The following is a 24,940-nucleotide window of genomic DNA, read 5'->3' on the forward strand; positions in this document are numbered from 1 at the left end:
CACTTAATTAATTAATTTGATCGGCGATCATTAAAATAAAATGCCGATACAGGTAATCTGCAAAACGCCAAATATCGGCCGGGTCCGATAATCTATTGACCCCAAGTATGAATGAATATTAAAATTTATGAATTGCTCACATAAAGGAATATATTTGATCTTGATTCAATTTTGTAAGTATTCATGTTTGATTGCTGCACTGTACTGCCAATAAAGCTGGACATTGTAATTAAAACTCAATCTTTTCATGTTTCCCATATTGTAAAAGGCATGACCCCTGTTATGTATGTAGGCGTTCTGTTTGCGGTGAGGCTTTTTATTTTGAAAACGTTGCCCCGGAAGTAGCTAGCCAGTCATAGTGGAGCGGAGCCAGCGGCTGTCCTCGCCCTGCCTCCTGTCTCTGACTGACCTGTCACAGGACAACATCCTCTCCCACAGAGTCCGCTGGCGTTTAGGATAGAGCGAACAGCAGTCGGGTCCACGCTGCGGGGGGACACGGCTCGGTGGACAGTGGTCCAGTGTCTTTAACACACAGTGAGATGCGAGGAAAGGCGCGCTTCACCTCCACAGCTCGTCGTGGCTTCTGCACTGATTTCTGAGAAGCATCACTGTGCTCCTCCTGTTCATCAACGTTAGCCGGCTGGCGAGGTAAGGAGACATTGGAATTACACAAGCAGGGGCTGTTAAAGCCTCTGCAGCCGGGCTGTGTGACCTGCCTGTCTTCACGGACACACGTTAGCTCCCGCTGCTTATCTTTGTTAGACATTCATATCCAGATGTTGTGCCGTGCGGTCACTTCAGTTAGGCGATGCTGGCGACGATACAAGGCTAATAACGTCAGGTACAGAGCAGTTATGTTACAGCTACGGCCCAAATAAGCTTGCACTCATTAGCAGCTAGTTATGTAGATTAATGTTGACCGAGTTCATAGCTGTCAACGTTAGTTTGCATTACAGCTGAGTTAGCTAACCAGCGATATTAAATGTAGCTAATATTTGAGGAACAATGCACACGCTGGTTGTTTTCTGGTGATTTCTGTGCATGTTTGTAATGAAGTGCTGTTTCTCAAACCCGTTTCAGTCACAGGTTTTATGCATTTATTTTGTCTTGTCGTCAAAGGCTCAGTGTAACGGGTTTTTCTGCAACCATTGTGGTGGCAAACGTCCCGTCATTTTCCCGCTGGAGAGACCTTTCTACGTAACTGACTGAGAGCTCTGCGATGTCTAAAGACAAATGTCAGCACATTCAGTCAGTTTAGAGCAAAATGACCACAAATAGTTTTTAATGTTTGTTACTGAGGGACACTGAAGCCACGCAAGTGTTTAGGACCCTTACTTAACCCTTTGACACCTAGACAGACATCGCTTTTCTTGTGCTGCCTTCAGACACCTCTCACAAAGAAACTAGTAGGTTTAGAAAACTATTGTTTTTAAACTTGAGGAAAAAATTGCAGAAAACTATATTTATAATCATCAAAATTGTATATTTAAGACCATTTTACAGAATTATTAATTTTATTATACATTTTAAGCCATTTTTTCAAATAATTTCCTTGCATATTGTGTGTGTGTGTATGTGTGTGTTGTTTTTTAACCTTTCTGTTTTTGTTTATTGGAGGGGGGATTTTATTTTATTTATGTATTTCTTTATTGCGAATTTTCAAGTAATGTTTTTTTACTTATTTCTTTTAAGTTTTGGGGTCATTTCTCCTTAAGTTCCTCATTGCTCTATTGCCATTTTTTTTTAAAGAAATTAAGTCAATTTGCTCTTCACAGAAACCAGTAGATCTAGGAGATTATTGTCAAAAAGTTAGGGAAAAAATCCCAGAAAACTATATTTATTATCATGAAAATTGTATATTTAAAATGTTGTTACAGAATTCTTATTTTTAAGTCATTTCTCAGTCATTTTTCAATTAATTTCATTGTTTATTTGTGTGTGTGTGGTTTTTTTTAACTTTTCTGTTTTTCTTTGTTTTGGGGATAGAAAAAAAAAATCAGGTAATTAAAAAAAACTGAAAACTAATCCATGTTTAATTTTGGGGTCATTTCCTCTTAAGGCGCTCATTGCTTACCATGTTTTTGAAAGAGGTGGCTCAGTGGATAAAGCAGGCAACCTATATATGAAGGCAGTGTCCTTGCCGCAGCGGCTGTGGGTGCGATTCCAGCTCATGGTCCTTTGCTGCATGTCATCCCCTCTCGCTCCCCCTTTCACGTTAGCAATCTTCTGTCCCATCTAATAAAGGCAAAAAAAGAGAAATCAAGTCAATTTGCACAGGTCTTAAGGGGTTAATGATATCATATGTAGGCTGAAGGCTTCAGAGTAGAGCATTGTTTAGAGAAGATTCCCTGCAGCAGCTAACCTGCTAACTTTCTCTGGCTACATTCACAGCTTCCCTTCATCATATGTAGACACACACAGACACATGCAGCTATAGTCATTTCCTAATAAACGTTTGACTGGCAGCACATTATTTAAATAAGGCTCAACCGTAGCTGAACGCTATGACCTGACTGTGTGCTGCCTTGACCTGATTGCACATCTATCTTAGCAAAGTGGAGGTTGCAGCCACTGTGAGAGTGAAATCTGGGACAGCCCAAGTCAACCTAGAAAAGGTGACCATGTGACGTGTTTCCTCCATAGTTTCTTACTTCTATTCATATTTAAGTGGGGCAACCAGTAAGACACTCGGATATCTGCAACTAGCAATGCCTGTTTGGTGGAAGTTTGGATATCAGCATGTTATATCGCAGTAGGTTCATGTTGCTGGTTGCAGTGCACCTTTTGTCTGTTTGATGTATTAACAAATCACAAATTTGAATTGGTACCAGTGGTACTTTGGTTTAAGAGGTAAGAGCGAGTAATTATATGCACGTCATGTAGTAGAGAAGGCGATCAACTGACAGTGTACATCAAGAAAAAGGTAACACCCACACACTTACTCCACACAAGTTTAATCAAGACAATGTTTTCATCCTACTTGGATCTTCATCAGATCAAAATGTTTGAAAAGATGAAACCACACCTATGTTCATACACAGTGCACACCAATAGGCTGACAAGCTGTATGGTGGCTGGTTGGGTTAACCATCTAAACCACTCAGGGCGGTATAACAATGGACATTCAACAAATAACATATAAAATATGTAGAAAAATCATTCATAGGGAAAGAAAACAGTGACATCAAAGCATTAAATCAAAATGCTTCGTATCAAAATTAATCTTTATACAAAAATACTTTATGCTGAAATACTCATTCAAATTCAGTCATTTGGTGATGTATCACCTGTGTTCAAAATAATTTCATTTTAAACCTTTAAAACCTGGAACAACATAATTTTCCTGATCATTTTGGATACCTTTGACGAGTATTTCAGTCTTTGAACCCTGAGGATATTGGAGTAATTTCTTTTTTTCAAAAATTATGGGAAAGAGGCAATGAGCAACTTGTTAGAAAATATTTCACGGATTTCAATCTGTCCCATCAATAAATTAGTCGATTTAGAAAATTATTATTTTTTAAAGCTAAGGAATAATGTTTAGGTGAAAGAATTTTTAAAAAGTTAGGGGGAAACTGTTATTATGTTACAAAATTACTCATTATTTTTGTAATATTATTTTATGCTGAAATACTCATTCAAATTCAGTCATTTGTTGATGTATCACCTGTATTGTTATTGTTATTGTTATTATTATTATTATTATTATTATTATTATTATTTATTCATGAAGTTATTTAGTTATTCATTAATTTTTGTACAAACTTTCAGATAATTTTCTTGCACTTTTTAAAAACTTATTTCTTGCTAATTTTTGGGGTCATTTCTTCTCTGATTGTTCATTGCTTTCTTCCCATGTTTTTGAAAGAAATCTAAATAATTTGCTCTGGTTTCAAAGAAAAGGGTTACAGTTAGGGGAGAACAGAAATAATATCATATACATGCACGCAAAAGACACCCCTCTAAAGTTGACCCTGCTTCCGGTATTTTTTAGCTGCTCCTAACTAACCAGTATTTTTCATGTACTACCTATCCTCAGTTCATATACAGTGTTTCTTTTTGTTTGTAATCAGGTGTGAAAAGTCAGTGTCATGACTGGAGCTGAGACTGAGGATGATATTCCATTAGGCGAAAGGAAGACTGTCACAGATTTCTGCTATCTCCTGGACAAGTCCAAACAACTATTCAATGGGCTAAGGTCAGTTTTTACTCACTCTGTTCTCTTCTGTCTGCTGGATTGCATTTTGTAAATAAGCATTGACTTGTAGTGAGCAGCTAGTTGTAGGAAATACAAAGGAAGCACGTTCATACTCGATGATGTTCGTTCAGTGTCAATGTGAAAATAGCGTGGCATTTTTGTGAGAGTGTGCAGGTCAGGGTGGTGGTTTGGTGTGCAGAATAGAGTGACTTCCATGTGGGTGAATGGAGTGTGTCCTGTCACAATCTAACAGGTAACGTTCACTTTAAAAAATAAACCTAACCATACACCAGATCCGTCTTGGCACCAATACAAAGGGGTCCGCTTTAATATTACACACACTCGTAGCTATGTGCATAAAATAAGCTTTTCTAAATCAAGCTTTAAAAATAATCTACTTTCATATGATTTTCTACTTTCATCGAGTTTGTTTTTTTTAATCAACATCAGTCCTAATCATAAATATCAAAATGTCATTCATTTTTTAAAATTTTAACCCTTAAAGTGCCTTTTTTTCATGATGCGACTATGTTTTTAGATGGGAAAAAAAACCCAAAAATGAATTATTTTCAATATACTACATGCTAAGTAGATTTTTTTTTTTTGCTGATCACTGCCTGGGATATGTCAGTGATTAGCAGCAACATTGATTGTGACAGTGCACCTAGTGGAAATAGCACGTATTTATAAAATGTCACTTTGAATGAGTTTCAGTGGAGCATTTTTTGCACTCAACAGTCTGAATGTAACAATTTAGTTTCCACGGTGTAATTTAAACTTAATGTAGGAGCTGAGCTGGAAATTCACAGATTAAACAAAAATACACAATCTTGGCAAAATGAATGCCATATGCATGAACACAGCCAAAATTACAGAATAATAAAAATGACACAGTCCCTAAGGGTTAAGCAGGTCAGGTATCTGACATAATGTGACAGATCCACATTAAATTCAGTTTCTTCATCAGTGGATATAACATTTATTTATATCAAGTTGCATTTATTTAGTCACGGTGTGGTGCTGACCATCCCTCTCCATTGATAAACACTAAGTTCTGTTAGTGCATTAACGCGGCCACAGTTAACAAGGCATTTCTATGTCTGAATAACTGCTTTTTACTTGGAGATAAATAAAATGATGTCAATAATATATTAACACAGTAACACACAATAATAAATGCACGTTTTCAGATTTGTTTTTTGTCTGATTTCATACACCGCCTTCATACACCTCAACCACGTAGATAAATAATGTTGGTACTAAACATTATGCAGATTTCCATCACAGACTTACAGAAAACTGAAGCAATATTTTGGAAATGTTGATAAAACATATTTGCAAGATGACTGCGTTTCCATTGAGTGATGTTCTGTGGCTTCCAAGAAGCATGGTGATGGATGTTCGAAACATTAGCAGCTTTATTTCTATTGCAGCCACCACACTAGCCGTCATTATTTCCAATCCAAGGCCACATAGGCGTGATATGAAGCCATAATGGAAAGACAAGCCCCTTAAAAGTGGGAGAGGCCACCTATGAGGGATTTCTGGGAGGTGATTTCACGGAGGAATTGTACATCTGTTCAACTTTTGAAGAGTTAAAATATGGCTTTTTCAAATTGCCTGAAATACCACCTCACATGAGCGTAAAAACTTTTTATGTGATGAATGGGAGTTCCGTCGAAATTGACATGTTTCCATTAGACATATTTTATGTATGCACAGTTTCAATTTGTGTAATTTGGAGGTTAATGGAAACCCATTTATGGTGAGGGATTTTGCAGACAAGAGTGGCTCTTGTTTGAAAGATTGTCTGCATGCTCTTAACCTCTGTCTCGCTGAGAAGCTGAAACCAAATATTATGTGTATTATTATGTTTTATTATTAGTTCCATCAGCACCTTTATCAACTGAAACCCTTTCTGGAGTTGTGACTTCTTCCTAATAACATAAAAAAATAGTGATGTTGAATATCAACACAACTGAGTATAATTTCTCCTCGTCATTGGCTTTTGCTGCATTGCAGTGTCTTCTTCAGGTAACAATGTTAAACATAATAGCCTTTATATAAGATGCATCACTGACATGGATTGACACGCACTATTGAAGGCTATTTTGACTTTCCTGATCTGGAAATAGAAACCTTTTTTTCTTGTGATTATGTAATTGAAGCAATTATCAGCTCAGTATCACTGACCTATTTACACCATTTATAGGGTAATTGTAATTGGTTGAAGATTTTTTTGGTGCTCTGCTATCAGAGTTGCACGCTGTATTCTCAAATTTTTTAGCAGCCTGAGATTTTGAACATTGACTAATAACAGTAATAAAAGATCAATACAATGACATTTCTGTCATTCATTCCTTGTGTTGGATTGATTTGTAGTTCCATTTCCAATTTGCTGCCAATTCCATTTAGAAGATGTATTCAAAAGTGATCAAAAAGGGGAAGCTACTTTTCTCCAGTTTCAATTAGCTTTTTTGCTTGGTATTTTCATTAAATGATCTTGACTTCTTAATTCTTCAGGGAGAACTACAGGGATACAGTGCCGTACAACTCAAAGGGACTTCATATCTAATTTGCTGAAGCACTTTACATACAATTTCCCAAAATACAGTTATTTACCAACAGTTTCCAAAAAATGTGAGTGATTTTTATCAAAGACTCCCCACTGTCTCCAGCATATCTGATATGTAATTTCTTATGTCTTTCACCTTGAGTGTGAATAAATAAATAAATAAATAAAGAATAATAATAATAACAATTCAATTAATTTATTTCGACAAGATTTTTGAACTGACCCATTGGAACCAGAGTATCAGTCTTCATGGTACATTACAATATGTTCCATCTGTATGGTGCAAAGAATCCTAAAGCACTCTCTCCCAAATCAAGGTCTTTTTTTTTCTTCAGGAAAAGGACTGAGATTTTTAAGTGCTCAGTTTTGCTGCTGACACTGATTGCAACACAGAAAAACAAATGTAGTTTGGGATTTTGAGAATGCAACTAAAAAGGCCTCTCTCTGGAGCACAGTAGGGAATATTTCTAGCTTGCCCGGTCCCTGCAGAGTAAATAACAGGTTTGCTTCCAACTTGAAACTTTATCAATGTTTTAATGCAAGCCGAGATCCAGAGTCCGATTGACTCTCGCATTCTTTGTGTTTTTGTTGTGATATTGTTACAGCGGATATCACAATAAGCTTAGAAAGACTGTAGAGTGCAAACAGACAGATTGGCCATCTGGAGTAGCAGGAGTCGGTGAGCCTGTCATCTGGTGGCAAGCCAAGCAGGACAAGACTGCCAGAGAGAGAGAGAAAAGGGCCAGGCTCCCGAGCTGGAGTGACACATGGATACATATGATTCAGTGACCAGAGAGTTTAGATAGATAAACTGCTCCCTGTTTTTTTTACCCTGTCACCTTGGGTTTGGTACATCCTGTTTGCTGTGATCTGAGTTGAGAGTGACACACACACACAGTTTGAGGTGTGTTAGTCAGATCTGATGCTTCATTCTCTCATCATATTTGAATCACTGTAAGAGCTGACTGACAGACTGGATCATCAGCATTTAAAGGGCTCACAAATTCAGAGCCATGTGAAATGATTGAAATAGTAGAACACCTTTACTGAGGTTTTCAATTAATTTTGGCCAGAGCTTTTTTTGTTACCAAACTGTGGTGGTTTTCATATTTGGTCCATAGTATCTTTATGTCTTCTATAACAGAAATTACTTACAGAAATACAGAATTACAATTTTGATAATCTGTTAAAAGTAAATATAATTTTTCAAAACACACTTTAAACATTCACTGGTTCCAGCTTCTTGAATATGATGGTTTACTGCTTTTCTACATTTGATGCAATTAGTTATGAACTGATTGTCTTTAAGTTCATAACTAATTACAAGCTATTTAATTACTGTCCTCCTGGGCTCTTGTAATGGACATTTTTACAATTGATCGTTTAAAGCGATAGTTTACCCAAAAATGAAAGTGAAGTCATTATCTACTCACCCTCATGCTGATGGAAAGTCGGGTGAAGTTTTGTAGTCTATGAAACACTGCTGGAGGTTCACATGGAAAAGGTGTCGCACTCATCTCCCAAACAAATGAAGCAAATGGTGACTAGGATTCAGAAGTTTAAAAAATGCATAATAAAACCACAAAATGTTTCCATACTGCTTGTCTGAAGTAATCCAAGTGTCCTGAAGCCCCAACGGGCCAAGTTGTTTTGAAAAATCTCACTAGTGTCACGTTTTTAGCCTTGTCGTAGCCTGTAGCTCCTAGTGTGGGAGTCACGATCACATATGCGCGCTCACGCAAGACCAACGAGAGCTCATTGTCTCTGCACATAAAATACTTACAGGTCATAAAGCCAAGTAAGTATTGATGGCATTCACTTTTATGTACAAATTATTGCTCACTTGAAAGAACTGAAAGGTCAGGGCTCCTCCTTTGTCAATCCAAAATCCACCCTCATTTACTCTGATGATGTGTGCTCGGCCTGGCTGAATGTTGGGACCGATATTTGGCATTTTGCGCATTATCTGTATTGGTATTTTATTTTAATGAGCACCAATACAATTAATTGATTAAAAAGTGCAAAGAAAGTGTCAACACGGGAGGAGCATTTACTTTGTAAAACCTAAGGGAGATGTTTGTATTTATTCATTTTTAATTTAAATTTTCACTTGACATAATAATAAAACATAAAAAAAATTAAAAAGTTGCTGGGAACTTTTTGTATATGAAGTTTCAGTTTTGATGAAACATTTTTCATCAAATCAAATTTAAACAAAGTTTTGTGATTGAGTACATTATTATCCTAGTGCTAAATAATGGCAAATATTTTCATTTTATTGTAAGTTCATATAGGTTCCAAATATCTGTTAATGGTCTTAATAACTACCAATAATGGGTATCAGTATCGGCCCTGAAAAAACAATATCCGTTGACCCCTAGAATTTAAGCACCTTGACTGTTAGCAGCTGCATGTCTTAAAATATTTGAATGTTCTGTTATTTGCATTCTGATTGATTGTACAGCTGAAAGTATTAAAAGATTATACGTATGTGACTGTCTCTTTTCTCTCCTCCTCTAATTTTGCTGCAGAGACCTTCCTCAGTATGGACACAAGCAGTGGCAGTCCTACTTTGGACGGACTTTTGATGTCTACACGAAGCTGTGGAAGTTTCAGCAGCAGCACAGGTTATTTCCATCTCTCATTAGTCCACATTGCTCTCCAAGTTGTCATAGGTAGATGAGGAGTAATGTGTTTCAGGGTAGAACCCCCTGTCAAACTGAGAGTGTGGCGTTATGATTCAGCAGAATAAATACAATTATTGAGTTCTGATGCAACTTAATCATGTAGTATTTATTTACAGATGACTTTCCAATCATTATAATACTGTTAAACTTTTCTGAAAGTCAGCCAAAAAAAGAAAAAAAAAGAATATTAAAGAGACAAACAAACAATCAACAACATCAACAATCAACAACAATGTGACATACTTTCAAATACTAGGTATAATAATATAATATACAGTTGTGTGGACATTTTTGGATTATTTTCTTATAATTCTCTCTGTCTGTCTCTCCCACTCTCTCTTTTTTCTTTTAGCAAATTTTCATGTCATTTAACTGCCACCTAATTTCTTTTTGCATTTCTTGTCAAGTTTGTCATTGCCTTGTTTCCCTATATTTACCAACAAAATCAAACCAATTTGCTTAAGTTTAAAAGATAAAAGCGCTTGTGAAAAGGCATCTGAACACAGCACAAGAAGTTAAAGTGATGTTTCAATGATGAACTTTTCTTTTTTCCAGAATTACATACTGCACCTCTAACAAAAAGACAAAAGCATATGTAATGGCCCAGACACACTAAACTGACATTAAAGAACCAGTATCAATAAAGGCTAACTGATGTGTTGCCTCACTTTGCCTGTGCCTTGGCCAAAAAGTTGCGCTTGAAGTCACTACAAAGACTACAGCTGACAGCCTACCAGGAGGTACACTCTGCACCTGCAGTGCCCCCTTCCTACCCCTTTACTTTCCACACCCTTGCTTGGACTACACACATCTTTGAAGTCAACCTTCATTTTCATCTCAAGTACACACTTGTAAAGTTTCGTAACTGCACCTTACACGGTTTTGACGCTATCATGGTGACAAGATCTATTGACAGACAAAATACTCAAAACTGGTTTTGTGGTAGTTTCTGCTGCAATATGTGTCAACAGGACATAATTTTACCTTAATACACACAAATCACAAAGTGAAAACAATACCAGCAGTTGCTACTGATGTAGTGAATCATTTTAGCTAAAGAGCTCAATGGCTGAAAAAATAATGTAACTTAATATAACAAGTGTGTCTCTATGTGTCAGCCCTGTGATCGTCAGGCAACCTGTCCAGAGAGTAACCTGCTTCTCACCCAATGTCAGCTGGGAAAGGCTCCAGCCCCCCCCTGCGACCCTGAATAGGATAAGCTGTCACAGATAATTAATATAACAAGTTTGTTTATATCTCTGGCCCTCCTGACTTAAGTTGTTTGTTTGCTATCCTCATGTCCATTTCTCTTCTTGGCACAGCTTTGCCTAAGCTGAACAACCAATCACAGTGATCCCTCTTACTTACTGGCTCGACCACAGATTTAACACGCAGAATCAGCCAAATAATAACTGTCATGGGCCAGCTTGTGTCAACGGGGGCGACAGACGCTCACCAACGACCTGATGTTGACCGACAGCCGACCGTCAGCTTGGTGTGTCAGGGCCTTAATAGGCGATGACTTGTTACAGTGTCATTGTTCTGTCACATTCTGGTGCCAGATGTTCTGTCACATTCTGGTGATTTTTTTTCTCTGGTGCTCAGTGTTTCATGTGTTCATTTATTGACAGGCAGGTTCTGGACAGTCGGTATGGCTTGAAGAGATGGCAGATTGGGGAGGTTGCATCCAAAATTGGACAGCTTTACTACCACTACTAGTAAGTCAAACTATGTCTCGCCCACACACATTAACCACGTGATTTCACTGTCTCACTGCTGTCTGTTCTTTAACAGTCATTGATAAAAAGCTGGGTGGGTAGTGGGTGTAGAAACAAAAATACATAACCTTAATTTAATAGTGTAATTGAACTCTAATAATCTAATAGTGTGACTTCAATGGTGTTGAAAAAAACACTCTAAACAAGGTATGGCATATATAATTGAGGACTTATGGCTTCATAATACAAGTTTTTGACAGTTAGCAGAATGTTTGTGTTTGTGAGAAGGTGCATTGCGGACAAAAGCTTTACCTTACTCCACAGTTGGCAGCAGAAATGCAACAAGAAACTCAGCAATGCATTGGCAAAGGTGGGGAAGAATAAAACTGCGAGCTGGAAAACAGATGCAAATAATACAGAATTAAAAATATTTAATGTGGAAGGAAATGCATTTAGTCTGTCTGTCAGGAATCAAGGATACACAAAATGGACTTCATGCAACAACATTTTTGATTTGTTCTAATGTAACACATAAGAGTGAATTATGAGCATATGTGGTATTCACTCATTTTGTCATGCTTAGAATTTTCTTCGAGGTAGAACGTGGATTTATTAGTAATTTTTTAAACGTAGAGTACAACAAGTATCACAAGTGGCGCAGTTGTTCAAGTCTGCCTTTCTCCTCAGATGAGAACACAACTGCTTGACTCATAATAATGCCGTAATCTTAATGATCGTAGAGATTAAAAATGATAATTGTATAACTACAATGAATTTCTTTACATGTCTTCACCATATTATCATCATCACTGTCAATTTTTATATATATTTTGGCACAGGAACTTCAGTATTCAGTATTTGTTAGGAAAATTCTCTCACTGTTAAAGCTGCCTCAGGGTCATTATGCAGGTCACGGTCCAATATCCATCCTCTGTTGCAAATGACAGTTTACAACAAGTGCTGTAGGTAATATTTTTTCGTCTAATATCTCTGATTTTCATATCCTCTTGACCAACTCTTACAGTAACCATGAACAGCTTTGCTGTAGAAAGATGTTTTTAGCATCTTAATCCATTCCTTGTTTATATCTGTCACAATTCAGGGCTGCTCTGATGACACATCCTTCGCAGATGGTTTATTAATATTTTCTAATTATTTCAGGACCTCTAACACCCCTACTGACACTTGGAAACCGTTTTGTGAATGAAACCTGCTCACAAATTAAGCAGGACAGGCCACATTGTATGACAGTTTTAGGGGTATTGATATGCTAATGATTACATCTCACAAACGTGAGGTTGTCTGCTCAGGTGGCATTTATCAGGCCTATGATACGATATGATACAATACAATACGATATGAAACGATATATGATATGATACGATAAGATTCCATACAATACGATATACTCAATGGTCCCTGTAGGGAAATCGTCTTGGACTCAGATGCTGCGCCCATAAATGCCTGCAAAGTTACAATAAAACAAACAATACATGAATAAAACCGCACTAGCTGTACCAAATCATACCAATAAATTACACAAAATCCAAAAGAGAGAAAGATAGATAGATAGAAGATAGAAAGATATTGCACACACTCAGTAGTAAAACATCATGAAATTATTGCACAATCCCCGCAGCTGTACACAGCATTCTTTAAAGTTAGACAGAAGGGGGAACAAATTAGTTTTTAAAACAGTTGATTTTGCAGTGTCAAACTCTGTATCATCTGTCAAAGGGCAGGGGCTGGTATTCTGAGAGGAGGATCTGTGATGGGTCAGTCAGTTATCCTTTGAGCATAAGAACGGAGTGCTCATCTTTTAACTGGCGGGGCCGGTATTCATCCCTGCCCATCACCTTCATGGTGGTGTGCACCAGACGAGCAAGCTTAGTTTTTATTTGTACAGTGAGGTTGCCATTCCACGCTGACAACCCATGTCTGACTAAACTCTCTGCCTGATGAAATAAAAACAAAATCATCTAGTCCAGACCAAACACTCATGAACAATCCATGGCAAGTTTGTGCAGCTGAGGAGAGTTTGGGGAGTCCGACTTGGAACACTTTTATGAACAAACTTCATAGAAAAGTAACAGAGATTTGGGATGTATTAGTCACATTGTATTTGGTGGAAAACATTGTGGGTCCTCTATTAATCACACAAGCACAATGTAAAGTGCAAAGCAGGAGGTCTTGGGCGCTCTGACTGTGTGGGCGTCTCCAAGCGCACCAGTACAAATGGCTTAGAGAGTTGGAATAAAGAGGGTGCAATGGTAATAAACATACTCTCAGCCAGAAGTGTATTGAAATTTTATGAATGTGATGAAGTGTGCTCCACTCCAGAGATAATAACTCACCTTGTACTCTTTCATCTCGATTGACAGCCTTCGTACCTCAGAAACAAGTTACCTGAATGAGGCCTTTTCATTCTACTCAGCCATCCGTCAGCGCTCCTACTACTTTCAGGTCAACAAAGAGGACAGGTACGTTCCAGAAATCTCTCTTCAAATTTTGTGAGTTGGCAGTTCAGTAAGTAGATGCCTTTGCATGGTATTTTAAAATTTTTTTGGACATTTAGTTTTTGAAAGGTTTTTTTTTGTTTTCTGCTGTTGTAAAAACTGAGCCAAGTATTACTTTTATCATTCTATAAATTATTAATAATGTGCAAGAAATATAAAGTCTGGGGTCTAGTTTTCTATATGTTTATTATTGCTAGCAAATCCCACAAAAAGACCATCTTTCAGTACTTTCTGACTTTACCATTCTGATGATGGCTCTCAGCCACAAGCTTATTGGTTATTGAAGATCTGAAACTGCTTATTTTCTTTTAGGCCATGCGCTGTTAAGTTGCTCATTGCCTTCTGCCTGAAAGAGAATAAACCACCAATGTGCTCAACTTTTCAAGGTTTAATAAACAAGGCATAAAATGTGCCCTACCTTAAATGTGGATGTGTTTGACTTTACAAGGACATATTGTCTTCTCTTTTTTTTAGGCCAGAACTAGTAGTGAAGAAGCTTCGATATTATGCTCGCTACATAGTCGTCTGTTTACTGCTGAACAAGATGGACCTAGTCAAAGTTTTGGTGAAGGTGAGGAAAACTTTTTCTTTTAAACTAGAGCATATTGTGTTCAAAACTTTGGCAGCCCTGGTACTCTGAAGAGCATGATGCATCCGTGTGCCTCATGCACCATGCATGGCCCTGATTGCAGTGTCTCATTGTGGGATATAGACAGCAGAGAGATGAAGGGAAGGAAGGAGACAGCGTTGGGGATTGGCATGCAACAAACAAACCAGGGATTTTGCGACTCGTGGGTGGCGCTCCATCACACAGGTCACCAGGATCTCCCCATTGCACATGAATCTTAGAAATTAGAGCAATCAAGTACCTGCATATTTTTTTCAATATGTAATAACTATTGTCAATTGGGATCAATGCAGCACATTTATAATAGACTTCAACTGACCTATCAGTGCAGTTGCAGTTTTTCACATTTGTTCCAGCTCTCTTTTGACCTGAAGGTTTATCTGTCTGTGCACAGAGCAACTGCTGAGGCATGGGATAATTTCTGTATGACGTACAGAGCAGCCGCAATGCACTGACCAAGTGTTGCACATGTGCAGTGGTGTCCAGGCGCTGTCACAGACACATTCAGGTGACTGTTTAGATGAACCAACTTCACTGCAGACAGTTTGTGTGTGACCCACAACTCCTTGTCCAGTGTAGCTGTAAGTTTCTTGGAAACTCTCCCAAAAGACAGATCCAAATGACGCTCTAGTTTGTCCTGTGTGTTGACCATACCAGTGACACTCAGTATAAGAGCTATACATCATGGACTTACCCAGCTAGCATCAACTACCTGGCGACAACAACTGACCCACTGACAAAACTTTGGGGGTGGAATCTGCTCGTGAGAAATCCTGTTCTGCATGTGCCCATACATAGACCTGGTGATGGTTTATCAGGCTACATTGATTTGAAGTGCATACCAAACCAAACATCTGGTTCTCAGAGTTCTCAATTTCAACCCAAGCCAAACGTGTGTTATGGACCAGGCTGTGGGGAAAAAAAATGTAGTCTTTTTTTTAGGTAAATAATATTAAAAACCGAGCACTCTGTGTTTATTTTATAATTATTATTTATTTAAAATTAAATTTTTAATTTTTAATTAAAAAAAAATGTATTTAAAATTATTCACAGGAATAAAGACTTTTTTTTAAAGTTAAATAGTCCCCCTTCTTCATTGATCTTTTCAACAAAAAAACAGATACTTCGTTGTCCAAATTAGATGTTAGGATCTCTGTCGGATGTGACGTCTAAATAAGACAGATTCTGCTTGTCTGTCAGTGTTTCTATCGATCATGAAATCGTTCTAGCAGTGATCCAGATGATACCGTTCGCCACTTTTGTTGTTGTTATAGATGGAGTGTGGACTCCGCCGTCCACTTGAGTTGGAACGATTTTTAAAACTATCTTTTTATAGTTATTGTGATAGTTATCGTTCTTGGTGTGGATGGTCCTTAAGCCAATCAGAGGCAGGGTGGGTCATGCCTTCTCTATCCTAACAAATGCAAATTTGCACTCCGGACAGAAAATTTCAAATCACATCTTTCAAAACCTCAGGAACTTGCATAACTCTCAGATAGAGTGCATAGTTCCACAATGTAAGAATACCTGCCTGCATGTGTTACTGAACACAGAACACATCCACCCTTGACCCCTGATAAAGGCCACCCTGTCATGTTGCCCATTCTTACAGTATGGGCATATTTGACATGGCCCCTTCAAACCCCATCCTCAGTCTTGCCCTCAAAAACAGCAGACTGAATTCAGTGATTATTATCACCTCTCTGGCCAGAACTGTGACCAGTTATATGCCTTCTGTCATGAAATATGCTCATTTTGTCCTGGGCCAAGTAGCACGAATAAATCACTCAATGGCATGTCCTGTTTTGGATGTTGTCACACATTTTTTTACATGTTCACTGCAAAGACAGGTGGATGCCCGTGTGCGTCACAGTCTCCTCGTGATAGAGCGCCAGCAGTGGGCAGCCAGGCAGATGGCTCAGTCCCTCAGTAGAGCTACAGCTCATCTGACTCTGCACATCTTATAAACACATCGTGGCAGGGTATGCCATACAATGACACAAAACCTCAAATATTCTTTGGGTGCAGGAGAGATAAGGCAGGTTTCCATTAACCCTCAAATTGAAATTGTGATTATAAAATATGTCTAATGGAAACATATCAGTTTCGAAAAACAGCACTGTTGCCTCACAGCAAGAGGGCCCGTTCCAACCGGGTTTCGAACCATGGGCAGGGGCCCTTCTGTGTGGAGTTTGCATGTTCTCCCCGTGTCTGTGTGGGTTCTCTCCGGGGTCTCCGGCTTCCTCCCACAGTCCAAAGACATGCAGCTCAGGTTGACTGGTGACTGTAAATTGCCCTTAGGTGTGACTGTGAGTGTGTATGTTGTCTGTCTATATGTGTCGGCCCTGTGACAGTCTAGCGACCTGGGTACACCCTGTCCAGGTTGTACCCTGCCTTCCGCCCAATGTTAAGTAGGAACTGGCTCCCTCATGATGCAGCAGGAGCTACAAGAGGTGTTAGTGCATCCCATGACTCTTCAAAAGTTGAGCAGATCATCTGGAAGTTTTGAATCCACAATTCCTCTGTGAAATCGTGGACTATCACCTCCCAGAAATCCCTCATACGTGGCCGCTCCCACGTATAAGGGGGTCGCCTTTCCATTATGGCTCCATAACACGCCTACGTGTCCTTGGATTGGAAATAATGACGGCTAGTGCGGTGGCTGCAGTAGAAATAAAGCATCCATCACCATGCTTCTTGGAGTGTTATTACCAGAGAAGTCGCAGAACATCACTCAGTGGAAACGCAGTCATCTCACGCTTGTGTTTTATCAACATTTTGGAAATATCACTTAAGTTTTGCACAAATCTGTAATGGAAATCCGCCTATAGATTATGGGAGCAGTTGGTTTTAGTCAAGAATTTTGAAATGCCACAAGAAGAACATGAGAAATAAAGAAATGATGGTCCTTCTCTTCCTCATGTGACATCAGAGCCCTTGCACTTATCGCTTCCGCCTCCTCATTAAAACCCAGCAGAGCAGCGTTGGTGAATCATCAAAACGAATGCACTGGCTTTACTTACAAAACAAAAACTGTGATCGCAGCTTCCACATCCCCCGTACAGAAAACTGGGGCAAGTTAGCCTGCCTCATGTAATTTGTATGAGACCTTATTTTATGAATCTGGCACAAACAAACTTTTGCTGTAGAGTGAAAAAGTGTTTGTAAATGTGCATGACCTTAATGGAACCTAATGCCTCTCTGCTGCCCGTAGGAGTTATCTGAGGAAATCGAAGATTACACACAGAGATTCAACACAGAGGACCAACTGGAGTGGAACCTGGTTCTGCAGGAAGTGGCAGCTTTTGTTGAGGTAACTAACTTAGTACTTTTAATTTTGTCTATTTTATTATTTATAATCCATAATTTGTTTGATAAGATTGTCCTGAGGTCCACTGAGTTCTTAATGTGTTTTTTTTAAAAACACAGTAAAACCCCATAATTATAAAATCTGTAACAGGACATGACAAATGTAGGGTTGAAGTTAGTTACTGTCATTAAAACATTAATGCAACAGTGCATCTTTCTGGGATAATGACGATTGAATTAACACTTTGAAACCTGAGCAAATTGCCTGTTACCTGAAATTAGGAAAAAAAGAAAGAAGATATATATACAGTATACACACCTTGTACCTTGTGTATAATTTGAATAATTCTCATTCTTCATCTCTCTTTTTTTTTTTTTTTAGCTTTTACCAAGGTTGTCTTTTACAAATTTGGGGAATTTGTGGAACATTTCATGCCAAGTTACTGATTCCCTTTTTTCTCCCATGTTTGGAAAGGAAATCAAACCAATATGCTCAGGTTTCAAAGGTTTAAATGCCTAATGAAGGGCATCTTAACACAGCACAAAAAAACTGATGTTGCTCCAGGTTTTAAGGGGTTAAAGAAGTCGTCTTTTGCTTGGTTCATAGAATCAGCTGTGGCTTACTATTGTTCCTCTCTGTAACACAGGCGGACCCAGTGGTAGTTCTGAATGACAACAATTCTGTCGTCGTCACCAGCAATCGGCTGCAGGAGGGGAGCGTGCCTCCACTGGAACAAGGCATGGTGGTTGGGCAGCTCATCCTTGCAGATGCACTAATCATCGGCAACTGTAACAACCAGGTTTTAACCCACTAATTCTGATTCACACTTCCTAACACTTCATACACATCAACACAGGTGTTGACAGGACTTATTGGAGTGAACTTTTTATTGGCCCTCACACAAACAATATCAAACACACCTTCTCAATATAGAACCTACCAGTGTTATGTGCAGCTCTTTTCACTGATGTCTCTCATCTGACGTTGCTCTTGAACAATAGTGTACTGCTGTATGGGTGAAGTATGTCGGTTGTGTAAACCAGCTTTGGATAAATATGCATGTCCTAATAGATTCACAATGCATGCTCTACAAAGGGTTAAGTGCTATTTCTAACCACACCCAGTAGTGTAGCTACAACAGTCATTTTAGAACATAATAACAGCAATATGTGACTTCATAATACTTATTTTACTGCCACTGTACATTTTATTTGTGTGACAAGTTACTTTTCCATATTTTTCTTGGGTGAAACAGCACCTCTTTCCCAATGAATTTTCTGCATCTGCCCCTCAGCTATTTTAGGAGGTCATGGTAGTGAAGCACATGTGCAGTTAGCATGTGCTCAGACCATAAGGGTTCACAAATCTGTGTGCGTCTTGACAGTATAACTAAACTTAAAGATCTTCCTTAATATTTGGGAAGTACCAACTTGCGGACAGTAGCTCTATGTCCAAATGTAGATTGTTTATTTACGTAGAACACACTCAGGTGTTATTTTACTGTTCCAACATGATAGAAAAGCACCTTTCTACACTGTAAAAATCTGTTTGTTTGTATCTAATTGTTAAGTTTACTTAAAAAATGAGTTATATTTACTTGATTTTGTGAAGTTGTTGCAAGTTTAATTAAATCAACTTCTTAAAGTTTTAGCAACTTCAGTAAACCAAGTTTACTGGGCTATAAATCTGTATTCGGCTTGTTGCAAACTAGTCAGTCATATCTATATTTTTTTTAAATGTCAAAAAAACAACTTGCAGATCTCCTTCTTTATTATTCTTTGGCAAAATCCTCTTTGTGATGATCAACTTAAATTAGACTAACTTGGTTTACTAAAGTTGCTAACACTGACAAAGAACAAGGTAATGATGTGGTATGATATAGATGGCATTTTTTCTTTTTTGTTTGTTTCTTTATTTCTCCCTCCCTTTTTTTCTACTATAATTTCATAAGTAGCAGCTCATATTGTTATTATTATTATTATTATTATTATTATTATTATTATTATGTTACTGTTATTGTTAGAATTTATTTATTTGTAGGCTTAATATAAAATCAATAACATCTTTTTTTTTAAGTTACAACAACTATATACAGTTAAGTAAATAAGCACACTTATAAATTAGATATAAATTTAACATAAATTAAGACTAATAGTTATATTTACGTTTTTCAAGGCAATCGGTTTCCAAGATTATTTTAAGTAACATAATTTTTTCAGATTTTAGAGTGCACTCTGTGTGTTTGTGATTTGACATAATTATCCTGTTGGAACTGCATCAGGGAAACTGTACAAGTTGAGAGAGCCCATATCTTCTGGTGTGGGAGGTGCTCCCTGTAGTTGCGGTGCCCTCTGCTGGCTGTATCACCTGACTACCAAAACACTAAAATCCCTATAAAAACTACCTACAAAACAATTTTCTGTGTACTAAAAACCTGACTTTTGTATCATCTCTGAAGCCACAGTACTTAAAATTCTAACTTTTCACAAATCTGTCCATGATAAGGTGACTTAAGTTTTGTTTTTTTTTCTTTTTTTAGGTGAAGTTCAGTGAGTTAACCATCGATATGTTCCGCATGCTCCAAGCTCTGGAGAGGGAACCTGTAAATCTGGCCACCCAGACCTCCAAACAGGGAACACTGGTGAGTGTCATGTTTCATGATAGTGATGTTTTTTTCGTGAAATTATATTTTTTACAACATCAAAACTAAAGCCAAGAGCTTCTATAACCAAATTCAGAGCAGATTATAACATGTAAACATGTTAAGTCTCATAAATGGTGCCATCTCTCTTGGAGCCAGTCAGTAGCAAATACCTGCATGTCACCATGTTTAGCCTGTAATAGCAGCCCTGTAATTGCACTGTAATTGAGTGCTGAGTGAGATGCATCATTCTCTTTAGAGTTGCATCATTCCCCAGGGGTGTCTCTTAGGGTAATAAATGTGATGAACTAATGAACATATAATTGCCTCCTAGAAGACTTGTTAACCTGCTGTACGTAATGTAAACTTGAAATGAAGAACAAATAGTAATTATCTCAATTTCTTTCCACAGGAGCCCAGTGAGAAGCCAGCAAAAAGGGAAAACCCTCACAAGTATCTGCTGTACAAGCCAACATTCAGCCAACTTTTTACTTTCCTGTCTGCCTCTTTTAAGGTCAGTATAATCAAAGCCTGTCTGGGTTGACTACTGTGCAGTAAACGGTGCACTGTTAGACATGCAATATCACCAACTAGGGCTGTGCGATATGATGCAATACATTGTCTGGAGATAAAAAAAATCATCTATCGTTTATGCTATACTGCTTATTTTGTTTACGCTTTGCGTCCATCCGTGTGTGACTCGCTTCAGGATTTCGTTTTTCTCTCTCTCCTATGGCTCCTGCCTTGCACAGACACACACACAAAAAGCAGGGCTTTTGCAGAGCTCCAGACTGTGACTATGTAGTCATATTTTGCATATTTTGATTTATTCAAGTATAACAGTACTTTACTTAACTTTACTATAACAGTAGTTTTTTTTAAACGTTATACTTTATTTTGTTTACTATTATAACAGAATTTTATTCAACTTTAATATAACAGTAATGTAACTTTGTTTTATGACAGTAGCTACTTTATTTGTAAGTTGTAGTTCTTTTAATAATTTTGTACTTTGGTATTTTACAATAGTTCAAAGGAGATTTCAAAATATCAAGATATATATCGTGTATTGCAGTATAGCCTAAAAATATTCTGATATTATTTTAAAGCCATATCACCCAGCCCTATCACCAACAAATGTCAGATATACATTATCTGTCATTCTAGAGGATTAAAAGTGTTGGTTTGTGACATTCTTGCTATTTAAATTATCACCTCTCCACTACTATATTGATATATTGATCATGTCAATCAATCCCACTTACTGACTGGAAAAAAATTTCATAATTGAGGCTCATATTTGGTTGGCTTTCTCTTTTCTACACCCCCTACTCATTTGTTATTTTCTGTTTAAAAATTTTGTGTCAGTATTTATTTTACATGTAGCGCTTATGTCTAATCATATTACTCAGCAACATTTCTTTTTCCTGTTGCCCTAATTATTAGGAATTGCCTGCCAACAGTGTTCTGCTTGTCTACCTGTCTGCTACCGGAGTCTTCCCTACTGGACACTCAGATTACGAAGGTAAAATGCTGAATTATACACCTCACATTTTTTCCTATTATTATATCGAAATGTTATGATAGATGGACATGCCAATATATAGTATAAATTGTTAGTTTTCTAAAATGAATGAATATTGATTAATTTACATTATATATTATTATACATGGGCAATTTAACAGGTAAATGTTGTCTAAACAAGTGCATCGTCTCCATACTAGCACAGAATTCAGCCTCTTAGCCTACGTCCATACCAGGGTAAATCCAAAAAAATGCTGTTTACTTGTATGAAAGGGACATTTTAAACGGTCAGTTATGGCAACATTTCTACATTGTTAATGAAAATGAAAATCCAGAATAAAATGTATTAGAATATTCACTGTCAGGGACAATCACCGCTTTCATTCATAAGGGTTACTTAATTTGATTTCAACTGCAAAATCATTGACTAAGTTTACATGCACAGACACAATGTGCTGCTATTATTCTAAATATAACAACATTCTTAGTTTGATATATTGTAAACAGCATCTTCCTTTTTAGCTATTTTGAATGAGGCCTTTATCTGAATGAAGCTGATTTTTTTCTTTATTATTCTACATATATTATTGTTCCATACATCCCTGTTCTATGATATACAAGCAGGATCTACTATCCTCTTTTTTAAATATAATTTTTAATTAAGATATATATATATATGTTAGAGATGTAATGCTATTAAATTTCATATCACGATAATCGTGACCAAAATTATCGCAATAATCGATATATTGTGATAATGTTGAAATGGGCTGGAAAATGTTAAAAATGCACTGATACACACACTGAAATCATAGGATTCTTTCAGAAGGGGGAGGGATGGGCTGCACATTCAGCGTTGCTGTGTCTGTGGTGGATTGTTGCTGTTAACTTTGGTTGCGGCATAACAGTCTGACAGTTAGTGTCCAGAATTAACTTTTTGATTCACCAGCCAATTTGGTTGAAAAAATCTACCAGCCAAGCATATTTTTTTATCAGCCAAAATAATAAATTGTCTTTTTGTTTCACATACATACATTTATTTCAGTACATTTAATTGAGATAATAATGAATGCAAACTCAGAGAAAGCAAAATCTGAAGGAAAAGTATTCAATATGTATTCAATATGCAGTGATGCAGTGTATCCGTCTAGGGCTTTTATTGTGAAAGGCAAGAACGGAAGAATTGAAGCTACTGCACTGACGCTGCCAGTGTGAGAGCCAAAAAGAGTTTTCGTGTTGGTTCAAACATCGCGGCCTCCGTCTTAATATCTCATAACCTTCATCAGGATGCATGCAGTGTTAGCTCCCAGCAGACCAGCGGCTGGTGATAGTATAATGATCAGCTGATGTCTCGTGCTTCGCTGCACCGCGCAGGTGTATGTGACTGACACAGAGAGAGCGCGCGCCCCTAAAAACGCAGCGGAGAATACGTGACTATTTTGGCGCTGGACGGGTGTTAATTTGGGACCCCGCCGGCAACTATTATTATATATGATTTCAAAGCTCTGTAATCGCACACGGTTTGTGGTTGTGGTTGTGTGTGTGTGTGTGTGCGTGTGTATGTATTTATATACTATAAGAGTGAGAGATTTTTAAAAAATATTCCATATTATTTTATTTACTTTTTAAATATTTTTATGTTTAAAAAGAAAGAAACAACAACAAAAAGAGGAGTGTAGATGCAATGCTGGTTAAAAACCGTTTCAACCGTACCAAGATTTTACTATTATAACTATCTGTAATCAACTGCAAACAACTGGTAATGTCATGCATTTATGCAAGATTCTGGGGGGAAAAATCAGGAGTGTGAACAATAAATATAAACAAGATGGGGCTTCTCTAAGGTTTATGACAGGTGAATTTCTTCTCATCAAATTTCAAACAAAAAAAAAAATAAGAAGGAAGTGCTACTGGGATCTGACAGCAATGTAAAGCAAAGCAGTTGCTCCTGATGTACTGGTTAAGGGTAGGATAGGTTGCACAATGGTTTACAAAACTTTTAATTTGTATACTTTAACAGACCCTAACAAAGCAATGGGCCCTAGCATTTGACATTTGGAATTCATTCCCTTTCTTGTGGACATTGGCTAATATTCTGTTCTTGAGGTGGGCCTTTTTCAGTCTTAATTTGTCACAGCAACCTAATAAAAAAATGAAATATTGTTAAATTTATGGGATATTTAGAATATGCACAATATGTAAATGCACACACTGATCATGTTGATCAGTTAAGTGCAGAGTTGCAGTGAAATTTATGATCTATATGTCAGAATCAGTCATGCCTTTTCAAACTGATAATGTTAATCTTTGAACATTTCTTGTAGGACCATATGATTTTGGAGGAGTGCTCACAAACACAAACCGCGATGTGGTGAACGGAGAGACGGTGCAGAAGAGGAATCAGGCTCAGAAGGAAATGCACTGGTGACTACTGAGCTATATAATATAACTATCATACTGTTTAAAAATGTTTCTGTAACATTTTAGGGAAAGATAAAATCTATATTGTAAATATGTCTAAATGTGAAACAGAAGAAAGCTTCCTGTGTCCACAGACGTAACCCAAAGAGGAAATCACTTTGCTCTTTGTGACTAATGACAGATAAACATGTGTTCAGCATAGACTTGCTGCTATAGAAATGTAGCTTGTTGACATTTACTTGTTTGTAATGTTGCAGCCTTCATCCAGGGGACCTGTTCCCTTTCACCCGGAAGCCACTTTTTGTCATTGTTGATTCCTCAAACAGCACAGCCTACAAGGTATGTACATATCTGAAACTACCTGGAAAAAAAGCTCACATTTATATATCAGATGTTTATCAGACTGTGAGGAAGAGTTGAAGAGGTGGCATGAGGTGAAGACAGCCCTGTGAGATGAAACAGACAGATGCATGCAGGTGTTCTAAACTCAACAGGAAGTTGGTTCTTGTAGTTTGGCTGCTCACAGACAAAGTCAGCAGCAGCAGTGACTGTGACGCACAGCTCATGGCGGTCATTAAAGTAACTGATGGCAGCAATGTGCGTCAATATTCTCTCTAAATTCAGTCTGACCACACAGCCATGATGCACGCATTTTTAGATTCAGTGTGACTCACACTTGATAATATCGTTACCTTTCATGTCCATTGTGAATAAATGTCCA

At 37.6% G+C, this 24,940-nt stretch overlaps 1 protein-coding gene across 1 annotated transcript in view; it reads left to right on the forward strand.

Annotated features, from left to right (window-relative positions):
• Positions 1-375: 375 nt before the first annotated feature.
• Positions 376-24,940, forward strand: part of scai (suppressor of cancer cell invasion) — a 32,553-nt gene continuing 7,988 nt past the window's right edge. Inside the window, exons 1-13 of the mRNA XM_042509139.1 lie at positions 376-648; positions 4,074-4,198; positions 9,305-9,400; positions 11,092-11,178; positions 13,560-13,658; positions 14,169-14,265; positions 17,537-17,635; positions 18,279-18,431; positions 20,172-20,273; positions 20,686-20,787; positions 21,720-21,798; positions 24,123-24,222; positions 24,477-24,558. Of these exons, the coding sequence (XP_042365073.1) occupies positions 4,092-4,198; positions 9,305-9,400; positions 11,092-11,178; positions 13,560-13,658; positions 14,169-14,265; positions 17,537-17,635; positions 18,279-18,431; positions 20,172-20,273; positions 20,686-20,787; positions 21,720-21,798; positions 24,123-24,222; positions 24,477-24,558 (1,203 nt within the window). The 5' untranslated portion in view covers positions 376-648; positions 4,074-4,091. The remainder of the gene's footprint in view (positions 649-4,073; positions 4,199-9,304; positions 9,401-11,091; positions 11,179-13,559; positions 13,659-14,168; positions 14,266-17,536; positions 17,636-18,278; positions 18,432-20,171; positions 20,274-20,685; positions 20,788-21,719; positions 21,799-24,122; positions 24,223-24,476; positions 24,559-24,940) is intronic.

Source organism: Plectropomus leopardus, chromosome 20, assembly GCF_008729295.1.
Source record: "Plectropomus leopardus isolate mb chromosome 20, YSFRI_Pleo_2.0, whole genome shotgun sequence".
In the NCBI taxonomy this organism is placed as follows: domain Eukaryota; kingdom Metazoa; phylum Chordata; class Actinopteri; order Perciformes; family Serranidae; genus Plectropomus; species Plectropomus leopardus.